Below are 18,087 nucleotides of genomic sequence, written 5' to 3' on the forward strand. Positions count from 1 at the left end.
TGTTGTTGTCATCATCATTGCGCTTATCGTCCTTTCATTATCATATTCTTTACTCCTATTTACCGTGTTCTTTGTGATCATCATCATCAATAGCATCATCTCCTTCCATGACTGAAAAAAGGTGTGTCAGTTATACATTTTGTAATGAAGACAATTTTCCGCTTCATTTTCTGTTTTCGACCGTTGATCCTTCGCTCCATGTGTTTGACTTTATTTTTTTGATGATTCTTCGTTATCTGCTTGTAGGGATGAGAAATGGGTTTTCAAGTATTCCAACCTTTTTGATTCTCAATTCATTGACCAACTGAAGGATGAGTTTGAACTCCACGACCACGAAGTTGAAATTTTTTCGGGTCAGAAAAGGGTCCTGAAGAAGGATACGTTAACTGCATTTTCCCATTCTCACGAGGAGACTATCATAACCAAGGGTCAGCTTGAAGTCGGATTGCGCCTGCCTTTGTATCATCCTTCTCGTCCTTTTGTTTATGAAGTTTTATCCCAGATTCAGCCACCTCGGGCCTTAGCACAATGGAATGGAAACTCATTTCGGCTCATGGCTGAGTGGGAGAGACGAGGGAGAGGTGAAGTTCTCAGAATAAATATTCGACCTATGATCCTTTTGACAAAGATAACTATACTTCTTCTAGATTCTTGGATAATTACAAAGATAACTATACTTCCGAGAGAATCAACTAGACAGTCAGACTCAATCAAGGAAATATATCAATGAGTTGTATCTCTGTTTCTCAATGTAATCATCAAATCAAACAGATATAATCCGTGAGCCTGATTATTATGAGAAACAACTTGAACGGTACCAAAGACCAATGTTCAAGTGTTAATCAACAACCAAAGGTTGGATTTACCAATTGACTGAACTATGCACAACCTATGATATTTCAATTATATAAACAAATATAATGCGGAAAAGAAATAACACACACACCAGAAGTTTTGTTAACGAGGAAACCGCAAATGCAAGAAAACACCGAGACTTAGTCCAGTTTTGAACACCACACTGTATTAAGCCGCTACAGACTCTATCCTACTACAAGTTAACTTCGGGATGGAATGTAGTTGAGCCCTAACCAATCTCACACTGATAAAGGTGTATTCGCGTTCCTTACGCCTCTGAATCCCAGCAGGACTCTACGCGCTTGATTCCCTTAGCTGGTCTCACCAACAAGTAAGAGTTGCTACGACCCAATGTCGAAGACTTGATAAACAAATCTGGCTCCCACAGAAAAGTCTATTCTGATAGATAAATCTCTCTCCCACAGAAATACCTATGAAGTTTTTGTTCTGTTTTTTGATAAATCAAGGTGAATATGAACCAATTGATAATCCAGTCTTATATTCCCGGAGAACAACCTAGAAATATCAATCACCTCACAATAACTTAACTATATGGTAGTAGAACAAGTTATTGTGGAATCACAAAAATGAGACGAAAAGCTTTGTGATTAATTTTTATATCTTACATATCGGAGATAAATCTCAAGCAAATCTTAGAGAAGATAGTACTCAATACGATAGAACAAGTAAGATCAGAACATACAACTATAGAGAAAATAGTTGGGTCTGGCTTCAAAATCCCAATGCAGTCTTCAAGTCGTTAACCTATAATGGTTTTAGGAAAAACCTAGGTTAAAGGAGAATCGAATCTAGTAGTAACTAGTATAACACAAGAGATGTGGGGATTAGGTTTCCCAGTTGCTAGAGTTCTCCCATAGATAGTCTTCAAATCAGGGTTTGATAACTTTGTAACAAAGCAATCAATATTCACAGTTGGATGAAAACCTGATTTAAGATTCAAGCTAAGGCTGCACAAAACCAAGGCAATATCTCTCCACCAATAGATAGTCTTAGCTTGTTACACACAAATGAAATATACCTTCACTTAGATATGGGTAACTGTACCTAAACGTTTATATTGAGTTGGCTCAATAACAGTTAACCGAAGTTAGCCATATGAACACTTTTTTCTTAACCATGTTCATCTTAAAATTTCTAGATCAAATGATAATCAAATAAATCTAATTGTGTTACTCATAGAGTTGTTCAATTGTTTATATTCTCATAGGAGTATACAAGACACAGTTGAAGCAAAATCGGATTGATTCAAAAGAATAAGATCACGAACACTTTAGCCACGATTTGCAAAGATTGAATTCCTTAATATGTAAATGTATTTGTTCATGAGTATGAAATCATACTTAACCGATTTTAGAACTTAATCACATAAGTTTGCAAATGAGTATGCAAACTTAAGTTCCGGAGTTTGATATTTTCCGACAGTTCGCAAACGGGTACCATACTGTCGTTCCAGGCCGCGTTCAGGTGAAACAGTTTGTAAACGAGTACGCAAACTTAGTTCCCGAACTTTGACAGTTAAAACCGTTCGCATACGGGTATGCATACTTGGTTCCCGGAACTGAATTATTCTTACAACAGTTTGCATACGGGTATGCGTAATGTGTTATATCCAGACAATGATTAATTGTTCTAAACTCCCATTTCAATCATTGAAACATTCTTAGAAGACGACAATAGCCGTCTCACACAAACTATTAGCTTATAAGAAATTTCAAGTGATTGAATGATCAATACGAAACATTCCGAGTCTACATCAAATGATTGTCTCACACAAATCATGTAAGATGTTATAAGGAGATTTTCACATGATCATATTTTGACTTTCATCGAGAACAATGATGAACGTAGTTAAAGAAAAAAGCTTTCTAACACATATTTCGAGAAATATATAAGTGAGTTAAACTCAGCTCGAAATATGTAATATGTATAATGTAAAGTCTATATAGCTATATGACTTAGTCTCAATAGCAAATAAAATAGAATAGACTTCTGAGTGATAGATGAGTTTAAGTCTCCACATACCTTTTGTTGATGAGTTCCTCCAATCTCCCCTTAGTAGATTTTCGTCTTCAATCAGTGAACGACGTGAAGTCTAAATCTCAACTACACATTCTATCCTAATCTGAGACATATCTATAAGTAGACTAGAAATCAAGACTTATAGTTTTGACAACTAAACTTGACAAACAGGCTTGAGATAGCAACGGTTTCGAGTTCGACCGAGCAGTGATCTAACAGTCATCATCGTTCTGTCCTAAGAGGATCTCCTCATCGACCAGTAGCATGTTCGTCCTAGGCATATCAACAATGTCGGGTTGTGGCGCTACTTGCCGCGATGTGTTTAGTTTTTCCTGCATGCTCGTTCCTGCTACTGTTCGATTCCGCAAAATCCTGACTTGACACGACATACTTGCCATTTGATCGTGTTGATTCCTTTCTTCCGATGAATTCACATACACAGTATATGAACAACACCTCATTTCGATTTGTTTTGAAAACAAGATATAGACGAGTAAAAGCAGAGGTATTTTCTTAGAGAATACAAATTTTGTCAATATTTTCTGATTGTCATTTATGGTACAGTCTGCTTGGTTTTTTCACGCTGAATTCATCCAAGTAAAAGTTAAAACTCCTATGACTCAAAAAAGAAAAATGATTAGGTTTTGTACTTTCATTCATCATTCAATGAACGTTGTCTTGACATTCCTTCTTCCAGGAGACTCATCTCTTCCGTACATGTTTAGGTGACCATAACAGTGATATAATTTAATTGACATTATTTTTACTGCACGATTTTTTCTCATTCTTCCTTGAGATCGGTTCTCATGAAGAAATCACCGTAATCGTTTCAAACTATCCACTGCCAAAGGTCAGACTCCTATATAAAACTACTATGGCGTTCAACTATTTATTGATGGCCCTCGTGAATTCTACAAGGATGATCTTACATTGGAACTTGGCGGCCCATCAAGGTTTATAGGTCTAAACCCTGACTCTTCTAGTTTTCAAACTTTCAAGAACATATATTTGGTTTCATAAGAAACTTCGGCTTAATTCTCTGAACTCCAATCTATTGAGTCTAGAACGGTTCACTGAGATTAAAGACATGATCCTATGTTGATGTGCATACTCAAAAATTACTATAAAAGCAAAACAACAAAAGACGACAGTAAAATAGACTCATTGGCTCGCCGTTAAGGAATTTCCTTTAGCATCAACTAAATACCAAAGATGTTTTTAGGAGATTTGAAACTTCTAACAACTCACTCTTCTTTTCATAACACTGATATTTTCATAACCCATTCAATTTTATGAAAGATAACTATCCATACTAAGATATCTTCAAAGAACAACAAAGACTAAATAGTAACCTTTGGTCGTTATCTAAATAAACCATGAGAGATCTACTCTAGCATCAACTAACATAATGGATGATTAGGTGCTTTGAGGCTCTAGCCATGACTAACAACATTATCAAGGTATACAAAGATGTTATTCGTCCCCTTAGTCAGCGCCAAAATGTGGTTGTAGAAAATCTAACATCCTACATCTAACATTCATTGAGATTCATGTAAGGTAAACAAACATAGAAAAATATAAGAACACAAAGATGTACGTGGTTCGACATGATTACCTATGTCCACGGTGATGTAAACAAATCTTATTACTTGCTCTCGATCTTATAATGATGGTTATATTTAGGTAACACACACGAATAGTAGTTCTCACTTCTTTTTCTCCTTGCTTTACACTTACAAAAACCTGCCTCTACCTCTTTTGTTCGTTGGATATTTATAGGCAGAGACACGCATACAACGAGATTACATTGTTTAACTATCCTATCGATCTTGATGTTCTTGTTGGATGGTTGTTACTGAATCTTCCGATCATATCTTCCCCCCATGTGTTAGTCTTCCGATGGGTCTCGACTCGTGTGTCTTAATTCTTCCTGGCCCGAGCTATACATTGTGTTAGTCTTCTATCATCGGTCCCACCTTGATCTGACCTTTCTGATATTACGCGTGCTCTGCTTGCCGCATTAAATGCAGTGTCACTTAATTCAAACAGAACCGTGAATTCTCCTCATGCTTTACATATGTTCTTCTTCTGGTCTGATGTGGTTGATATCTCTTTTACCGTGTCTAGATCCATGAGTTCGATATTGTGCTTTACTTCTGTCTGTATTTGGGTGCCACATAGCTTGAGATGCAGCCACGCGTATCTGCCAGATATTTGTTATTACAGTTGCAAACTTTTCTTCTTCTTCTTCTTCTTCTTCTTTAACCTTAATAGCATCATCTTTCATATGTGGATTTTCTAGACAGTTGGGATCTTGATATTGCAAATCATCTCTTTACCCCATTTGCATTACTACCCCAGTACCTAATTAGGTTAAACTAGATTTTGATGCTTCATTTAATATCTTCCTATCAACATGGTATTAGTTTGATATTTCGTGAAAATGCAAGGAATTCTTGAATAGCATCGATTATAGTTTCTCGAACCTCCCGAATAAGTTGAAGTTCAAACCCTACTTAAGGTAACTTGCTGGTAAAAGTATTTGCAAACTCAACGCGCCACCTCCAGTGTGACCGTAGATTGTGTTTGTAAAAACGTAATAGATGCTATGACATTTAAGAATAGAGTTGTCTGCTGACTCACATTGCAAAGAATTTGAGTCCACCTGATTTTTACTATGTATTCATGAATATCATATGCAATAAGGCTAGCCGTATTATGCACTAGGTTGTCTAGGCGGTCGCCTGGAGCCCAAATTATTGGGGACCTAAAAGAAAAATCTTTTTAATTATAGTCAATTTGTCATATGAATAAATGTTTATGAAATGTCTTGTCACAGTTATTTACATTATCGACAATTATGACTTGTTAAAATTGTTACTAAATATTTTGTAACGGTTATAAGCGTCACTAAATTTTTAATTTTTGTTAGGCAAGATTAGAAGCTGAGAATCCAAAATCCAAACCAAAATGGTTGGAAATTCTTGGGTGGCTGTCTGCTGCATAGCCAGTTCTCAGTTATCGCTTTAATTATATAAATTTATTTCTTGTAAATTAAAATCCTAGCTCTATCTTGAAAACCCTTTAAAAGAAGCCCCATATTTTGAGCTTGCTCATAACACTTAAAATCTGTAAGACGGCACTGTGGCTGTTGATGTCCTGGCTAAAGCAACGAAGTTGAGTCCCACGTACTAATTTCTTGGTTCGGTTGTGGTCCTCACGTCTGTCTTAGTTGAACATCAATTTAATTATTATTCAAATTAAACTAGTTGCATGATATTTGTGTAGTATGATTTTAGAAAAAGAAATCTCTGAAGACAAAAATGCTCATCCTATGCATTATGGAGAAGCCAAATTACCACCCACAGTCACACTTTTCAAAGGATAATTTAAGGTCAAACTAATGCGATATGTTTATGAATATGATCTTATAAACTAGTTGGGGTTTTAGGCGGGTCACATGCAGATTAGTAGTGTCTCATGTGATCTTCACATGCTTTAAACTGTTCTCCCATGTTATAATCTTGTAAGCATAAGTAGTGAATAATCAAGCGTACATTATCATAATGATTTAAATCTTCATCTAGTGTTTGACTAAAATCTCCTAATAAATGACTCTAGAATCTAGATTACCTCAATAACTCTAATTGCTCTTTTGTTGCCCCTTCCAAGACAATAAAAAAGAAGATTATACCCTTTAATGAGGTTGTTGTTTACCAATTAACAGCTCTACGAAACATTAGGCTACAAATTTTAGCCATGCTTTTTGCTCATGGTTATCCAAATGAATGATGTAGTTTTAAAGGTCAACAATGTTCAACCTCTTAAGTTATTATATGCCCTGGCATAAAAGCAACTACTACGTCCAGAGTCAATGGTTGGTTCTTATTTTGTGCATATAAGAAAAAATGAGAAAGTAAAAAAATCACTTTTTTTGAAACGAATGAAGTCATCTTTTCGGTAAGGTTGTGAATTTTTATGTCATTTTACAAACGGATTGTCAAAGTTAAGCTTTTCTTTTACTACATATAGTTTCAAATTTTTATTCTTTCGGAAGCACAAGTCAATTCTAGAAATCAGAAGCAAAATTTCGTTTCTTATAGTGTTTGGATACACATCTGGAAATAACCTTTTGATTTCTAGAAATTAAAATGCAAGAAATTGGTTTGGATGTGAAATATCAGAATGACTTATTGAAACAAAAAAAATCTACTTTTTATGAAACAAATTATCTTTATTTATAACTTCTAGTATCCAAACGCACTAAGACTTCTGATACGCCCTGAACTTTTTAATGTGTCACCACGGGGCTTAGACTTTGCATTAGCGTAAGTGTTAAACCTTTAGTTTGTCTTCTGGCTCCCTCGGGCTCCATGTGATGTCCCCATGATCATAAACACAAGCGGTAGCTGCTTAACTAGTTTAAGCTTTCATCACAAGACCATTATAAATAAATAAATACACTGTAACCGAATATTCATTTCACCGTCCAAAACAACATTTACTGGCTTGTATCATTATTCATTAAACACCGCCACCATTCTCCTCTCTTTATATAACACACTCTCCTCATTCATGCATGCTCCTCTCCTCTCTCTCAAACTCACTCACTCCAAATCTCATTAATTTCCTCTCTTCTCAACTTCAAACAATAATCAAGAATTCTTAAACAACGAAAATCAAATACAAATGGTGGTCTCTTCAGAAACTAGTGATGATTCCAGATCCACAGAGCCGATATCCGGTCCTCGGATCTCATTCTCAGCTGATTTCCTCGACGACAAGAATTTCATCTCCATAAGTCCAAGCAGAATCATTCCAAAAGCTCCTCAAGAAAAGGATAGTAGAGGTCGGAATGTAGATTTTGAGTTTCTTTCTAATGAATCAGCTCCTTCTACTAACATGATCGCAGCAGACGAGCTGTTTTTCGAAGGTAAACTACTTCCGTTTTGGCAAATGCAACATTCAGAGAGACTCAGTAAGATCAGTCTTAAACCGAAAGAAGACGAAGAAACAGTAGAAATAGAAGAAGAAGAGGAAGAACAAGCAGTAGCACCAGTACAGACTAAATGTAATAATAATAGTAATGATAATGTAGGAGCAGGAATAAAGAAGGAAGCACATCAAGCGACGGAAACTAGTAGAATGAACTGGTTTACAGACGAAGACCCATCTCCAAGACCACCAAAATGTACACTTTTATGGAAAGAATTACTGAGGTTAAAGAAACAGAGAGCATCAACATTATCACCATCTTCATCTTCATCATCATCATCTTCTTCTTCGTCTTCGAATTCGGGTATGGATATGGAAGCGGATGGTAAGCAGGCAACTAAAGGAGGGTTGTGGAATAGAGATAAACATGTGAAGAGAATTAAAAAAGGATTAGAAAGAACAAAATCAACTAGTATTAGGATTAAACCTGTTCTTAATATGCCACTTTGTTCACAAGGAGGAGGAACAAGAAGTAGTTATTCCTTACCTCCTCTGTTTCCAATTAGTCTCAAGAAAATCAGTGTAGAGAGATGAATTTTCGAATTCTTTTTTCTTTTTGCAACTTCTACTTTTTATTTTATTTTATTGTGTTCATCTTTTATTTTATTTTTTGATTTTAGTTCATTGTGTTTGTTTGTTGGGGTTTGGTTTTGGATCTGATGATATGTACTAGGAGTACTTGATGATGCATATAATTTTTACTGAATCCTCATTGCCAACCCTCATTTATGTCTCAAGACATTATTCTTGCACAACATGTGAAATGATCCATCTATTTATGAAAATTCTATCTAAATCTCCCACAAAAACCTTGCCTCCAAAGTGAATGTACCAAAACTATGTCTCGTTACACCCTCTCCATGTTTAAGGTCTTCTTCCCTGTAAATCTTCTGGAATGTTAACCTGCCGTGGAGTTTAGTAACCCTTTGTAGGAGTTTCACAAGTTTTCTGCTTAACCTATCTAACCAGATCCGCGAAGATATACTGTAATAAGCGAACAAGTTCCTTTGGATTTGATATCCAAGAGGATTTCTTGGGTTTGTGAATTAGTTAGTTCCTAAACAATAAAAAGTACAAAGTTGAAATTAAAGCTTAATTACAATATTGAGATGGTCTGATAGAATCATGTTATAGTTAAGACAGACAGACCAGAGGAAGATTAAAAATAAAAAATGAAAAATTCAACAGATCTCAAATCAATGCATTGTTATCTTAATGCATGTACTTACTATTCATCAACTTGTAGTACGTACCACCACGTTGATGATCATCGAAGACAAATTTGTTTATGTTAGACTAAGCATTGACAAACATAAATCAGGGTACACTGCCTGTTTTCTGTAATTGTTTAGAAACATAACATGCAAATTTCTTTTATATTAGACAAACACAAGCACTTGTTAAACTGTTTGTAGAAGTACTTCTCATCGATTTTTTCACTAGTACAGGGAGGGAGGGCAGGGGCGCAGGGCACTGAGTTGAAAATTGTGTGGTGGTCTAATCCGGACCACTAATAATAATTGCCTGACCGGCTTTGGCGCTATTGATGAAACTCCTCTGTCTAGTACTTTACCTTTCATTTCCATTTTCTTTTGTCTAGTAAAATTCTGAAGCTTGCTGATAGTGATACTAGTATTATTATTATTATTAATATGACTGTTACACTTGCAGCGCGGTTTCAAAAATTCAAAATTCAAAAAAGAAATGGATGTGAATAACAGCAATAGTACCCGTAACTTTTAGCGTAAAATGCAAGCCGGGCGCAAAGGCTTCTTCGTGAGTGTTTAAAGTGCGCAATGAATTAGAAAGATCACAAAAACAGTGTCTTTTGAAACATATCAATCTCACCCATTTCAAATAATATTTTTCCAAACGTACATTTACAATACAATATATATGCAACATCAGAAGAAAATTGCAGGAGGTAATAGCGGCCGGAAAGATCTATTGCAAAGACAAAAAAAAATGGCTACATATACACAACCAGTAGGCCGATGAAAATTTTGGTTATCTAGCAAAGCAGAAGCTTGGCAACAAAAATAGCCTGCAATATGGTACAAATGTAACATTCAGCTTCCTAGAAGACATGTTGTGGAGATGATAACAGGGAAAATAGTGGATTATAAGTCAGTGAAGTTCCCAGGATGCGTCAAGATACTGTAACTAAGCCATTTGTTAAGGCATACAATACGTGTGTGTTGCCTAACACACGTGTATCTTGTTAAGGAAGTCTTTTGTATTTTTAGGAAACTATTCTAGGTTTGGAAGTCTTTTGTATTTTAGGAAATTGTTCTAGTTTTGGAATTCATCCTATCTTGGAGTTCAAGGAAGAGTTAGTATATATATATATGTATCTTGTAAAGATCAATTGTACACACAAGTTATATCAATAGAACGTCTTCTATTCAAGTTCGTGTTCTCCTCTTATAGTTGTGTTCTCTCCCAAACAATACGTGTTCTAGCTTGGTATCAACTTATTGATCCTATGTCTTCAGCTGCATCTACTTCTTCCTCTGTCCTTTCAACCATACTCAACTCCTCTCAATCAATGATGGCTTCCTCTATCTTTTCTCAACCTCATCACATCATCACTGTCAAACTTGATGACACCAATTACTCCCTCTGACGTGCTCAGTTTCTCCCATATCTTCAAGGTTATGAACTCGATAGTTTTGTCACAGGTGACAATCCTTGTCCGTCTCCAACTCTTCCCAACAGTGATACACCCAATCCGGCATATGCTCCTTGGCTAAAGCAAGACCGTATTCTTCTTGGCTGGATTTTTTCCTCGCTAACTCCTGTTGTTCTTCGACAAGTTCATCGTCTCCAAAGTTCTCATGTTGTTTGGTCCTCTCTTGAATCTCTCTTTTCTTCAAAATCAGATGCTCATATCCATCACTTGCAATGTGAACTTCGGGCTTTACGCAAAGGATCTCTTTCTATGTGAGATTATATTGATCGAGCTCGCAATATCGTTGACAACCTTGCAGCTGCCGATACTATTGTCACTGAGTCTGAATTACGTCACTGCATTCTTGCCGGCCTAGATATTGCATATGATGCCATTGTTACCTCTCTTACAACTTCCATGGGAGCCATGAAACTAGAGGATTTTATCACCTATCTTCTCACGTATGAACTTTGTATTGAGAACCAAGCAAAGTCACTGCATTATCAGCCTGTAGATAACGTTGCAGCATCCGGCCCAACTCTTTCAGCTGCTTCCAGCTTCTCTCGTCCAGCTGCTTCCAATTTTTCACGTCCTCCTACTCGGTCCAGTCCATCTTCGGCCCAGCAATTCTCCTCCCTGTCAAGCCCAGCTCGTCCAGCTACTTCCAACACTTCGAATCATTCCTCTCTTCTCGGCCCAACACAACCTTACAACTCACGCACAAATGTGCGTCTTCCCTGTCAACTATGTGGTCGCAAGAATCATGAAGCTAATGACTGTTGGAATCGTTTCGATCGCTCGTTTCCTCCTCCTCGACGTCAGCCACCTACCTCTGCTCCTCGTGCTTATGCTGCTCAAACTGGTTTGTTATCTACACCTCCGTGGACTCCTAATAGTGGTGCTACAGATCATATAACCAATGATCTTTCTCGTCTCCAATTTTCTAATGAATATACTGGTCCGGATCAAATTCAAATGGGTAATGGCTCTTCTATTCCAATCTCTAATGTTGGATCCTCTGTTTTGGGAACTCCCAACCGTAAGTTGTGGCTTCGTAATGTTCTTCATGCACCAAAAATTTCTCATAATCTTCTGTCCATTTCTCGGTTTACTACTGACAATAATGTCTTATTTGAATTTCATCCAACTTTTTGTCTTGTGAAGGATCGATGTATCAGGAAGGTTCTTCTTCGTGGCAGTAGGAGGGGTGGTCTCTATCAACTTGATAATTCGTCTCAATCTTCTAAAGCCTACATAGGATAGCGTGCTACCTTACAAGATTGACACTCTAGATTAGGACATCCAATGATACGCACAGTGCGTAAGGTTGTTTCCCAGTTTTCTCTTCCGGTTTCTAGTCAGACTTTTAAGTTTTGTTCCTCTTGCCATGAACATCGGAGTCATAAACTCCCTTTTCCTTCTAATAAACTACTTATTTGCATCCATTAGATTTAATTGTCTCTGATGTTTGGGGACCTTCTCATATTCTATCTAATGAAGGATATAAATACTATGTCATCTTTATTGATGCCTTTAGTCGCTTTACTTGGATGTTTCCTATGTCTCAGAAATCTGATGTCTTTTCAATATTCTTTTTGTTTCAAAAGCATGTTCAAAATCTCTTCAATCGAAAAATCAAAATCTTCCAATCTGACAACGCACTGGAGTATCGAAAACTTACTACGCATCTTCAACAACTGGGTATTTTTCATCGATTTTCATGTCCACATACTTCTGAACAAAATGGTTTAGTCGAACGACGTCATCGTCATATTCTTGAAACTGGTCTTACAATCCTAAACATGGCTTCTGTACCATCCTCATACTGGTATGACTCTTTTTACACCGCTTGTTTTCTAATGAATCGTGTTCCGTCTACTTCCATTCATAACTCCTCTCCGTATGAACTTCTTTTTGGTCTTTCACCAGATTACACTTTACTTCGGGTGTTTGGTTGCTTGTGCTATCCATACTTACGTCCATATAGATCTCATAAAATGGAGCCTCTTTCTTTTCCTTGTGTTTTTATTGGTTATAGTCCTTCTCAAAAAGGCTATAAGTGTCTTCATATTCCTATAGGTCGGATTTATGTTAGTCGTCATGTTTTTTTTGATGAGACCACTTTTCCTTTTGCCGCCACAGCACAGCCTTCTCCGGCGTCGACGACTTCATAGGTACCTTTTTCTACTCCCTTTTCTTCTCCCGTAAATCTTTCTCTGCCTTCTCTTCTGTCTACTGCTTCCGTGTCGTCTTCTTCCCAAGACCAATCATTAGCCGCCAGTCATCATCAGCCGTCACTAATTATTAGCCGCCAGCAATAATCAACTGTCAGTTATCATCAACCGTCAGCAATCATTAATCGCCAGTAGTTCTCCGCCGTCAGCAATCATCAGCCACCTCCAGCAATCATTAGCCAACATCGTCAATCATTAGCCGACAGCAATGATGATCCTCAGCCGCCACAGCCGCCAGCACCAATGATTATCCAACAAAACCAATCATCAGCTGTCAGCCATAATTTTTCTGAGCCGTCACAGCCGCCGACAGTTCCCATTATTATGTCCGATTCAGTCGCCACAGCCGCCACTGATTTTTCTTCCCCAGTTCTTCGTCTGCAGTCTCCGTCTTCTGTCTCTGACACTCATCCAATGGTGACAAGGTCTAAAGCTGGTGTTTTTAAACCAAATTCCAAATATGCATTGGTATGTGATTATCTTCTCGAACCTACTTGTATTTCACAGGCTCATAAAGATCCCCAGTGGCGTATGTCTTCCGATGATGAGATTAATGCGCTACTTCGGAATGGTACGTGGTCGTTAGTACCATATATTTCTTCTATGAACGTTATTGGATGTAAATGTGTGTTTCGTATTAAACGAAATCCAGATGGTACAATTGCACGTCGAAAATCACGATTAGTTGCAAAAGGCTATAATCAACAAGAGGGTATTGACTATTCTGAAACATTTAGTCCGGTTGTTAAACCATGTACTATTCGTCTTATTCTTACATTGGCTTTGTCTTCCAATTGGCCAATTCATCAACTTGATGTGAAAAATGCCTTTTTACATGGAGAACTTCAAGAAGAGGTGTATATGAAACAACCACCGGGTTACGTAGATTCTCGTTTTCCTACGCATGTCTGCAAGTTGCATCGTTCTCTTTATGGTCTCAAACAAGCTCCCCGTGCGTGGTATCACAGGCTCAGTACCTTTTTTTGTTGCAAATTGGTTTTGTCACTTCGAAGTGTGACTCGTCCTTATTTCTCTATAACGGCTCTCTTGGTACTATCTATTTACTAGTCTATGTGGATGATATTATTGTTACAGGTTCTAACTCTACAAGTATTAATTCTATCATTGATCGTCTACAACAAGAATTCGCAATCAAAGATCTTGGCTTCTTGTCTTACTTTCTTGGCATTGAAGAAGTTCGTACATCCTCTGGTTTGTTTCTCTCTCAACAAAGGTATGCTCATGATCTCCTTATTCGTGCGAAAATGGATGGTGTTAAGCCTATTCACGCTCCACTTAGTACTTCTGGGGACATGTCTTCTGATCACAGTACCTTGTTGACTGATGCTACTGAATATCGTAGTATTGTTGGAGCTTTACAATATTTGACTTTTACTCGTCCGGATCTAGCATATGTTGTTAATAAGGTTTGTCAATTTGTGCATGTACCCACTGAGTTTCACTGGGGCTTAGTAAAGCGTATATTTCGTTATCTTAAAGAAACATCTACGTTTGATATTCTTCTTCGGCCGTCTTCTTCTCTACAGTTATCCTTTAGCGCATATACTGATTCCGATTGGGCTGGTTCTCTTGAAGATCGACGTTCAACCAGTGGTTATTGTGTATTCTTGGGTGGTAATATTATATCTTGGAGTGCTCGTAAACAGAAAACCGTGTCACGTTCTAGTACTGAAGCAGAATATAGAGGTCTTGCTATTGCTACTGCTGAAATTATGTGGATTCAATCACTTCTATCCGAACTTCATGTTTCTACTCAATCACCTCCAGTTCTATGGTGTGATAATCTTGGTGCCACATATCTTACTGTTAATCCTATATTTCATGCAAGGACGAAACACATTGAGATTGATTACCATTTTGTGCGTGATCAGGTTGCTTTGAAACTTCTTGATGTTCGGTTTATATCTTCTAAGGATCAAATTGCCGACATTTTTACAAAAGCTTTGTCTAAAGATCGGTTTTCTCTATTAAGGTTCAAGCTAACGGTTCAAGATCACCCGTTACGCTTGCGGGAGGGTGTTAAGGCATACAATACGTGTGTGTTTCCTAACACACGTATATCTTGTTAAGGAAGTCTTTTGTATTTTTAGGAAACTATTCTAGGTTTGGAAGTCTTTTGTATTTTAGGAAATTGTTCTAGTTTTGGAATTCATCCTATCTTGGGGTTCAAGGAAGAGTTAGTATATATATATATGTATCTTGTAAAGATCAATTGTACACACAAGTTATATCAATAGACTGTCTTCTATTCAAGTTCGTGTTCTCCTCTTATAGTTGTGTTCTCTCCCAAACAATACGTGTTCTAGCTCCATTAAATAGTTTTCCTTCTGGTATGTACAAACTATGTTCGCGAAGAAGGTGATGCAGACGAAAAGTTGTTACCAGGTGAAAACCTGAGAAATAAAGGAAATCATTAACTTGCTTCAGATACCAATAGACACACATATGCCCATATGATTAACAGCATCGAAGTTTTCACTTACCTAAAGCTCAATCCAGGTTTTTGCTTAAGGTTGTTTGGAACTTGACCAGTCAGGAGGTTGTTCTGAATGAATCTGGCATGTGAATGAAAGTAGAAGTATAAATTTGCAAAATTGTTGACATGGAGGTGAAGTTCCAAGACTGTAGGTTATCTTAAGATGGTGAAACTTACAGTTCACGGAGGCTGCCAATAGCCCCAAGAGATGAAGGAATTGTTCCAGTTAGCTGATTATTCTGCAAATGCCTTCACAAAAACCAGAAAGTCAGAAAAGGAGCACCTAATGCCTTGCAAACAACCTTTGAAGGTTTCACCGAGAGGGTCCAACCATTTGGGTCATCATCCAATGCACAAAAACGAACAGTCAACTAAGAATTTGTGACATAAATATTTAATGGTGCTGATGACACTACATATAAGGACTGAAGAAAAACAAAGATGACTTACAATCTCTGCAGCACCCTTAAAGAACTGAGATCTGGTACTGGTCCCGTTAAGTTGTTGTTCGCAAGCATGCTGTAATTCATAAAAGAAAATTTTTACTCAGATTGAGAATTTGCAATGTACCACCAGATTCTCAACTTAACCAAGAGCTAGTAGTTTGACAAACTTACATTTTAGTCAATGCAGTCAAATTGGCAACACTAGGTGATATTGTTCCTGAAAGATCCATATTTGACAGATTTCTGGTAGCAAAGAACAAGAAAGGCTTGGTCAGTACTTAAAAACATGAGAACAGAGCGAAATGTATCAAGACGCGCAAGTCCTAACTCACAAAGATGTTACGCGAATACGATTTCTTTTTGAGGAGCATGTAACTCCAGTCCATGAATAACCGAGAGGCATACATGGATCACCATTCCAATCAGCAGGGGGATTCTGAAGACTACTTTTCACTCCCTCTAAAGCAATTACTGCAAGAATACGGACATCCCATGTTAAAAGAAAGCAATGCGAATGACAAAGATAAACCCTGGCACAACTCCTCCTTGCAGCATCAACCATCTTGGGGGAAGCCACAAGAACATGGTACAAATGTTAATCATCCATGCCAGTCTTGTTAGTTAGTGTCCCAACGGTTGATCTCACCTGGTAGTGTTAGTAAATGAAATTTGAGATTTTCATGAATTGTGTGCAAGGAGGAAAGTATGCCAGGACTCGATTAAATAAGAGATGAAGGAATTCAGTAATCAAACCATCTCGAGCAATAGTTCTTCCTCCAAGGGGAAGTAGGCTAAAAATCTCCCCAGCATTGATCAAAGGTGAACCTTTTGATCCAGTGGCAGGTGTCAGAGTTATGTTTGTAAGACCAGAGAGCGGCCAGCGAGTTGCAAATACAACAACCCCAGATGGAGTGACTTTCAACTTGCGATAATATTTAATTCCGTTTACATCTACGTCAAATGTTCTTGAACTCCTCGAAGTAGAATCCCGACTGCCTGCACAGTATAGAGCAACATAGTAGAGGGATTTTGGAAGAGATACTGGAGGCCATTGTAATTCCATAGGCTTTCCTTCGTCAGCTGTCAGCGCAGTGTCAAATACATTTGAAGGTGGGAGATTCCAAAAATCAGAAGACGACACATTTCTAACGCTTTGTATGATAGGGTTGCTGTCCCCATATGGTTCCCAATATCGATCAAATGCATCATCCGGAAATCTGACATTGTGAAGCAAAATTGAATCACTTCAAGGAAGAGAATACAGCATACATATTGAACTGCTCAAACTGATGGCTCTATATAACCAAACAAGACTACATGAAATTGGCAATTTCACATAAAACATGACCTTTATCAAACATCGAATTTGCCCGGTGCAATCATTCAAAATACATACCACAAAATGAAATCTCAATATCTATCTATGTCAACCACCAGAATTACCAAGTTATAATTTTCAAAGAATATTGAAAAATTACCACAAAATGTAGATAATTTACAAATAGCATAAGAAGAAACTCACCTGACAATGGAATCCTCATATCCAAAATTGTTCCTAGCAACAAGACTCAAACCATACTTTGTAAAATCAGTGGTGTTATACAAAGAATCTCCCAAAACAATAACTTCCAAAGCAGAAATGAAAGGGTCAGAATCAGTATAAGTATTGACACCAATACAAACACTCATTGACCTTCCTCTAGCAACAAAAACCCCTTCATAATAAGACGATAAACCTCGAACATATTCCTCGGTTGTATTAACAACAGTCCAGATTGTTCCATCAACAATCTGATCAAAAACTGGTGGTAAATCAAAGTCACCACCATTAACACCTCCGTAGTAGTAAGTTGTTCTAATCAAGTATTTCCAATTCCTCCATACTGGAATACTATAACAAAATTTCTTCTGTTTCCGGTCACCTCCACCACCGATTAAAGGAAACGATCTAACATTCGCTAAAATCGGAATAACATCGGGGATTTCTATAGCTTTTGATACGCCAACTGAGATGTAATCTGTATCAGGTACCCATTGTTGACCTTCGATTGTTGAAGTGTTCAGAGCTCCACAGTCGATCAAAATTCCTAGAAACAAGAACAAAAATTAAAATCAAGAAAATGAAAAGTCAAAAAATTGAGAGAGAGAAGTAAATGAAATCGAAGTTACTACTACCTTGGGGTGGAGAAGGTTGAGAGAGGACTAGTGTAACAATGGAGATCAAATAAAAGAAGAAGAGAATAGAAAGATGAGACATTTTGTTGATGATGATGACGACAGAGTGTAGAAGATTGAAGTGATATTTTTAGAGTTTGGGGTTTGAAGATTAAAGAATTGGGAATTGAAGAA

General features: G+C 37.3%; 2 protein-coding genes across 2 annotated transcripts; one reads left to right on the top strand and one right to left on the bottom strand.

The window, feature by feature from the left end:
- Positions 1-7,584: 7,584 nt before the first annotated feature.
- Positions 7,585-11,763, top strand: LOC113336629 (uncharacterized protein DDB_G0271670-like). Its single transcript, XM_026582279.1, has 4 exons — positions 7,585-7,828; positions 7,994-8,215; positions 10,881-11,600; positions 11,726-11,763. Exons 1-4 carry the CDS (start codon positions 7,585-7,587, stop codon positions 11,761-11,763), a joined length of 1,224 nt encoding a protein of 407 aa, XP_026438064.1.
- A 3,216-nt stretch (positions 11,764-14,979) lies between these two features.
- Positions 14,980-18,087, bottom strand: LOC113336921 (leucine-rich repeat receptor-like serine/threonine-protein kinase At2g14510). Its single transcript, XM_026582630.1, has 9 exons — positions 17,914-18,087; positions 17,261-17,825; positions 16,492-16,955; positions 16,071-16,209; positions 15,910-15,981; positions 15,743-15,811; positions 15,470-15,541; positions 15,300-15,371; positions 14,980-15,209 (listed from the first exon to the last, which is right to left on the bottom strand). The coding sequence occupies exons 1-9, from the start codon at positions 17,993-17,995 to the stop codon at positions 15,158-15,160; spliced, it is 1,587 nt and encodes a 528-aa protein (XP_026438415.1). The 5' UTR covers positions 17,996-18,087; the 3' UTR covers positions 14,980-15,157.

Source organism: Papaver somniferum, unplaced genomic scaffold (assembly GCF_003573695.1).
Source record: "Papaver somniferum cultivar HN1 unplaced genomic scaffold, ASM357369v1 unplaced-scaffold_154, whole genome shotgun sequence".
Taxonomy (NCBI): domain Eukaryota; kingdom Viridiplantae; phylum Streptophyta; class Magnoliopsida; order Ranunculales; family Papaveraceae; genus Papaver; species Papaver somniferum.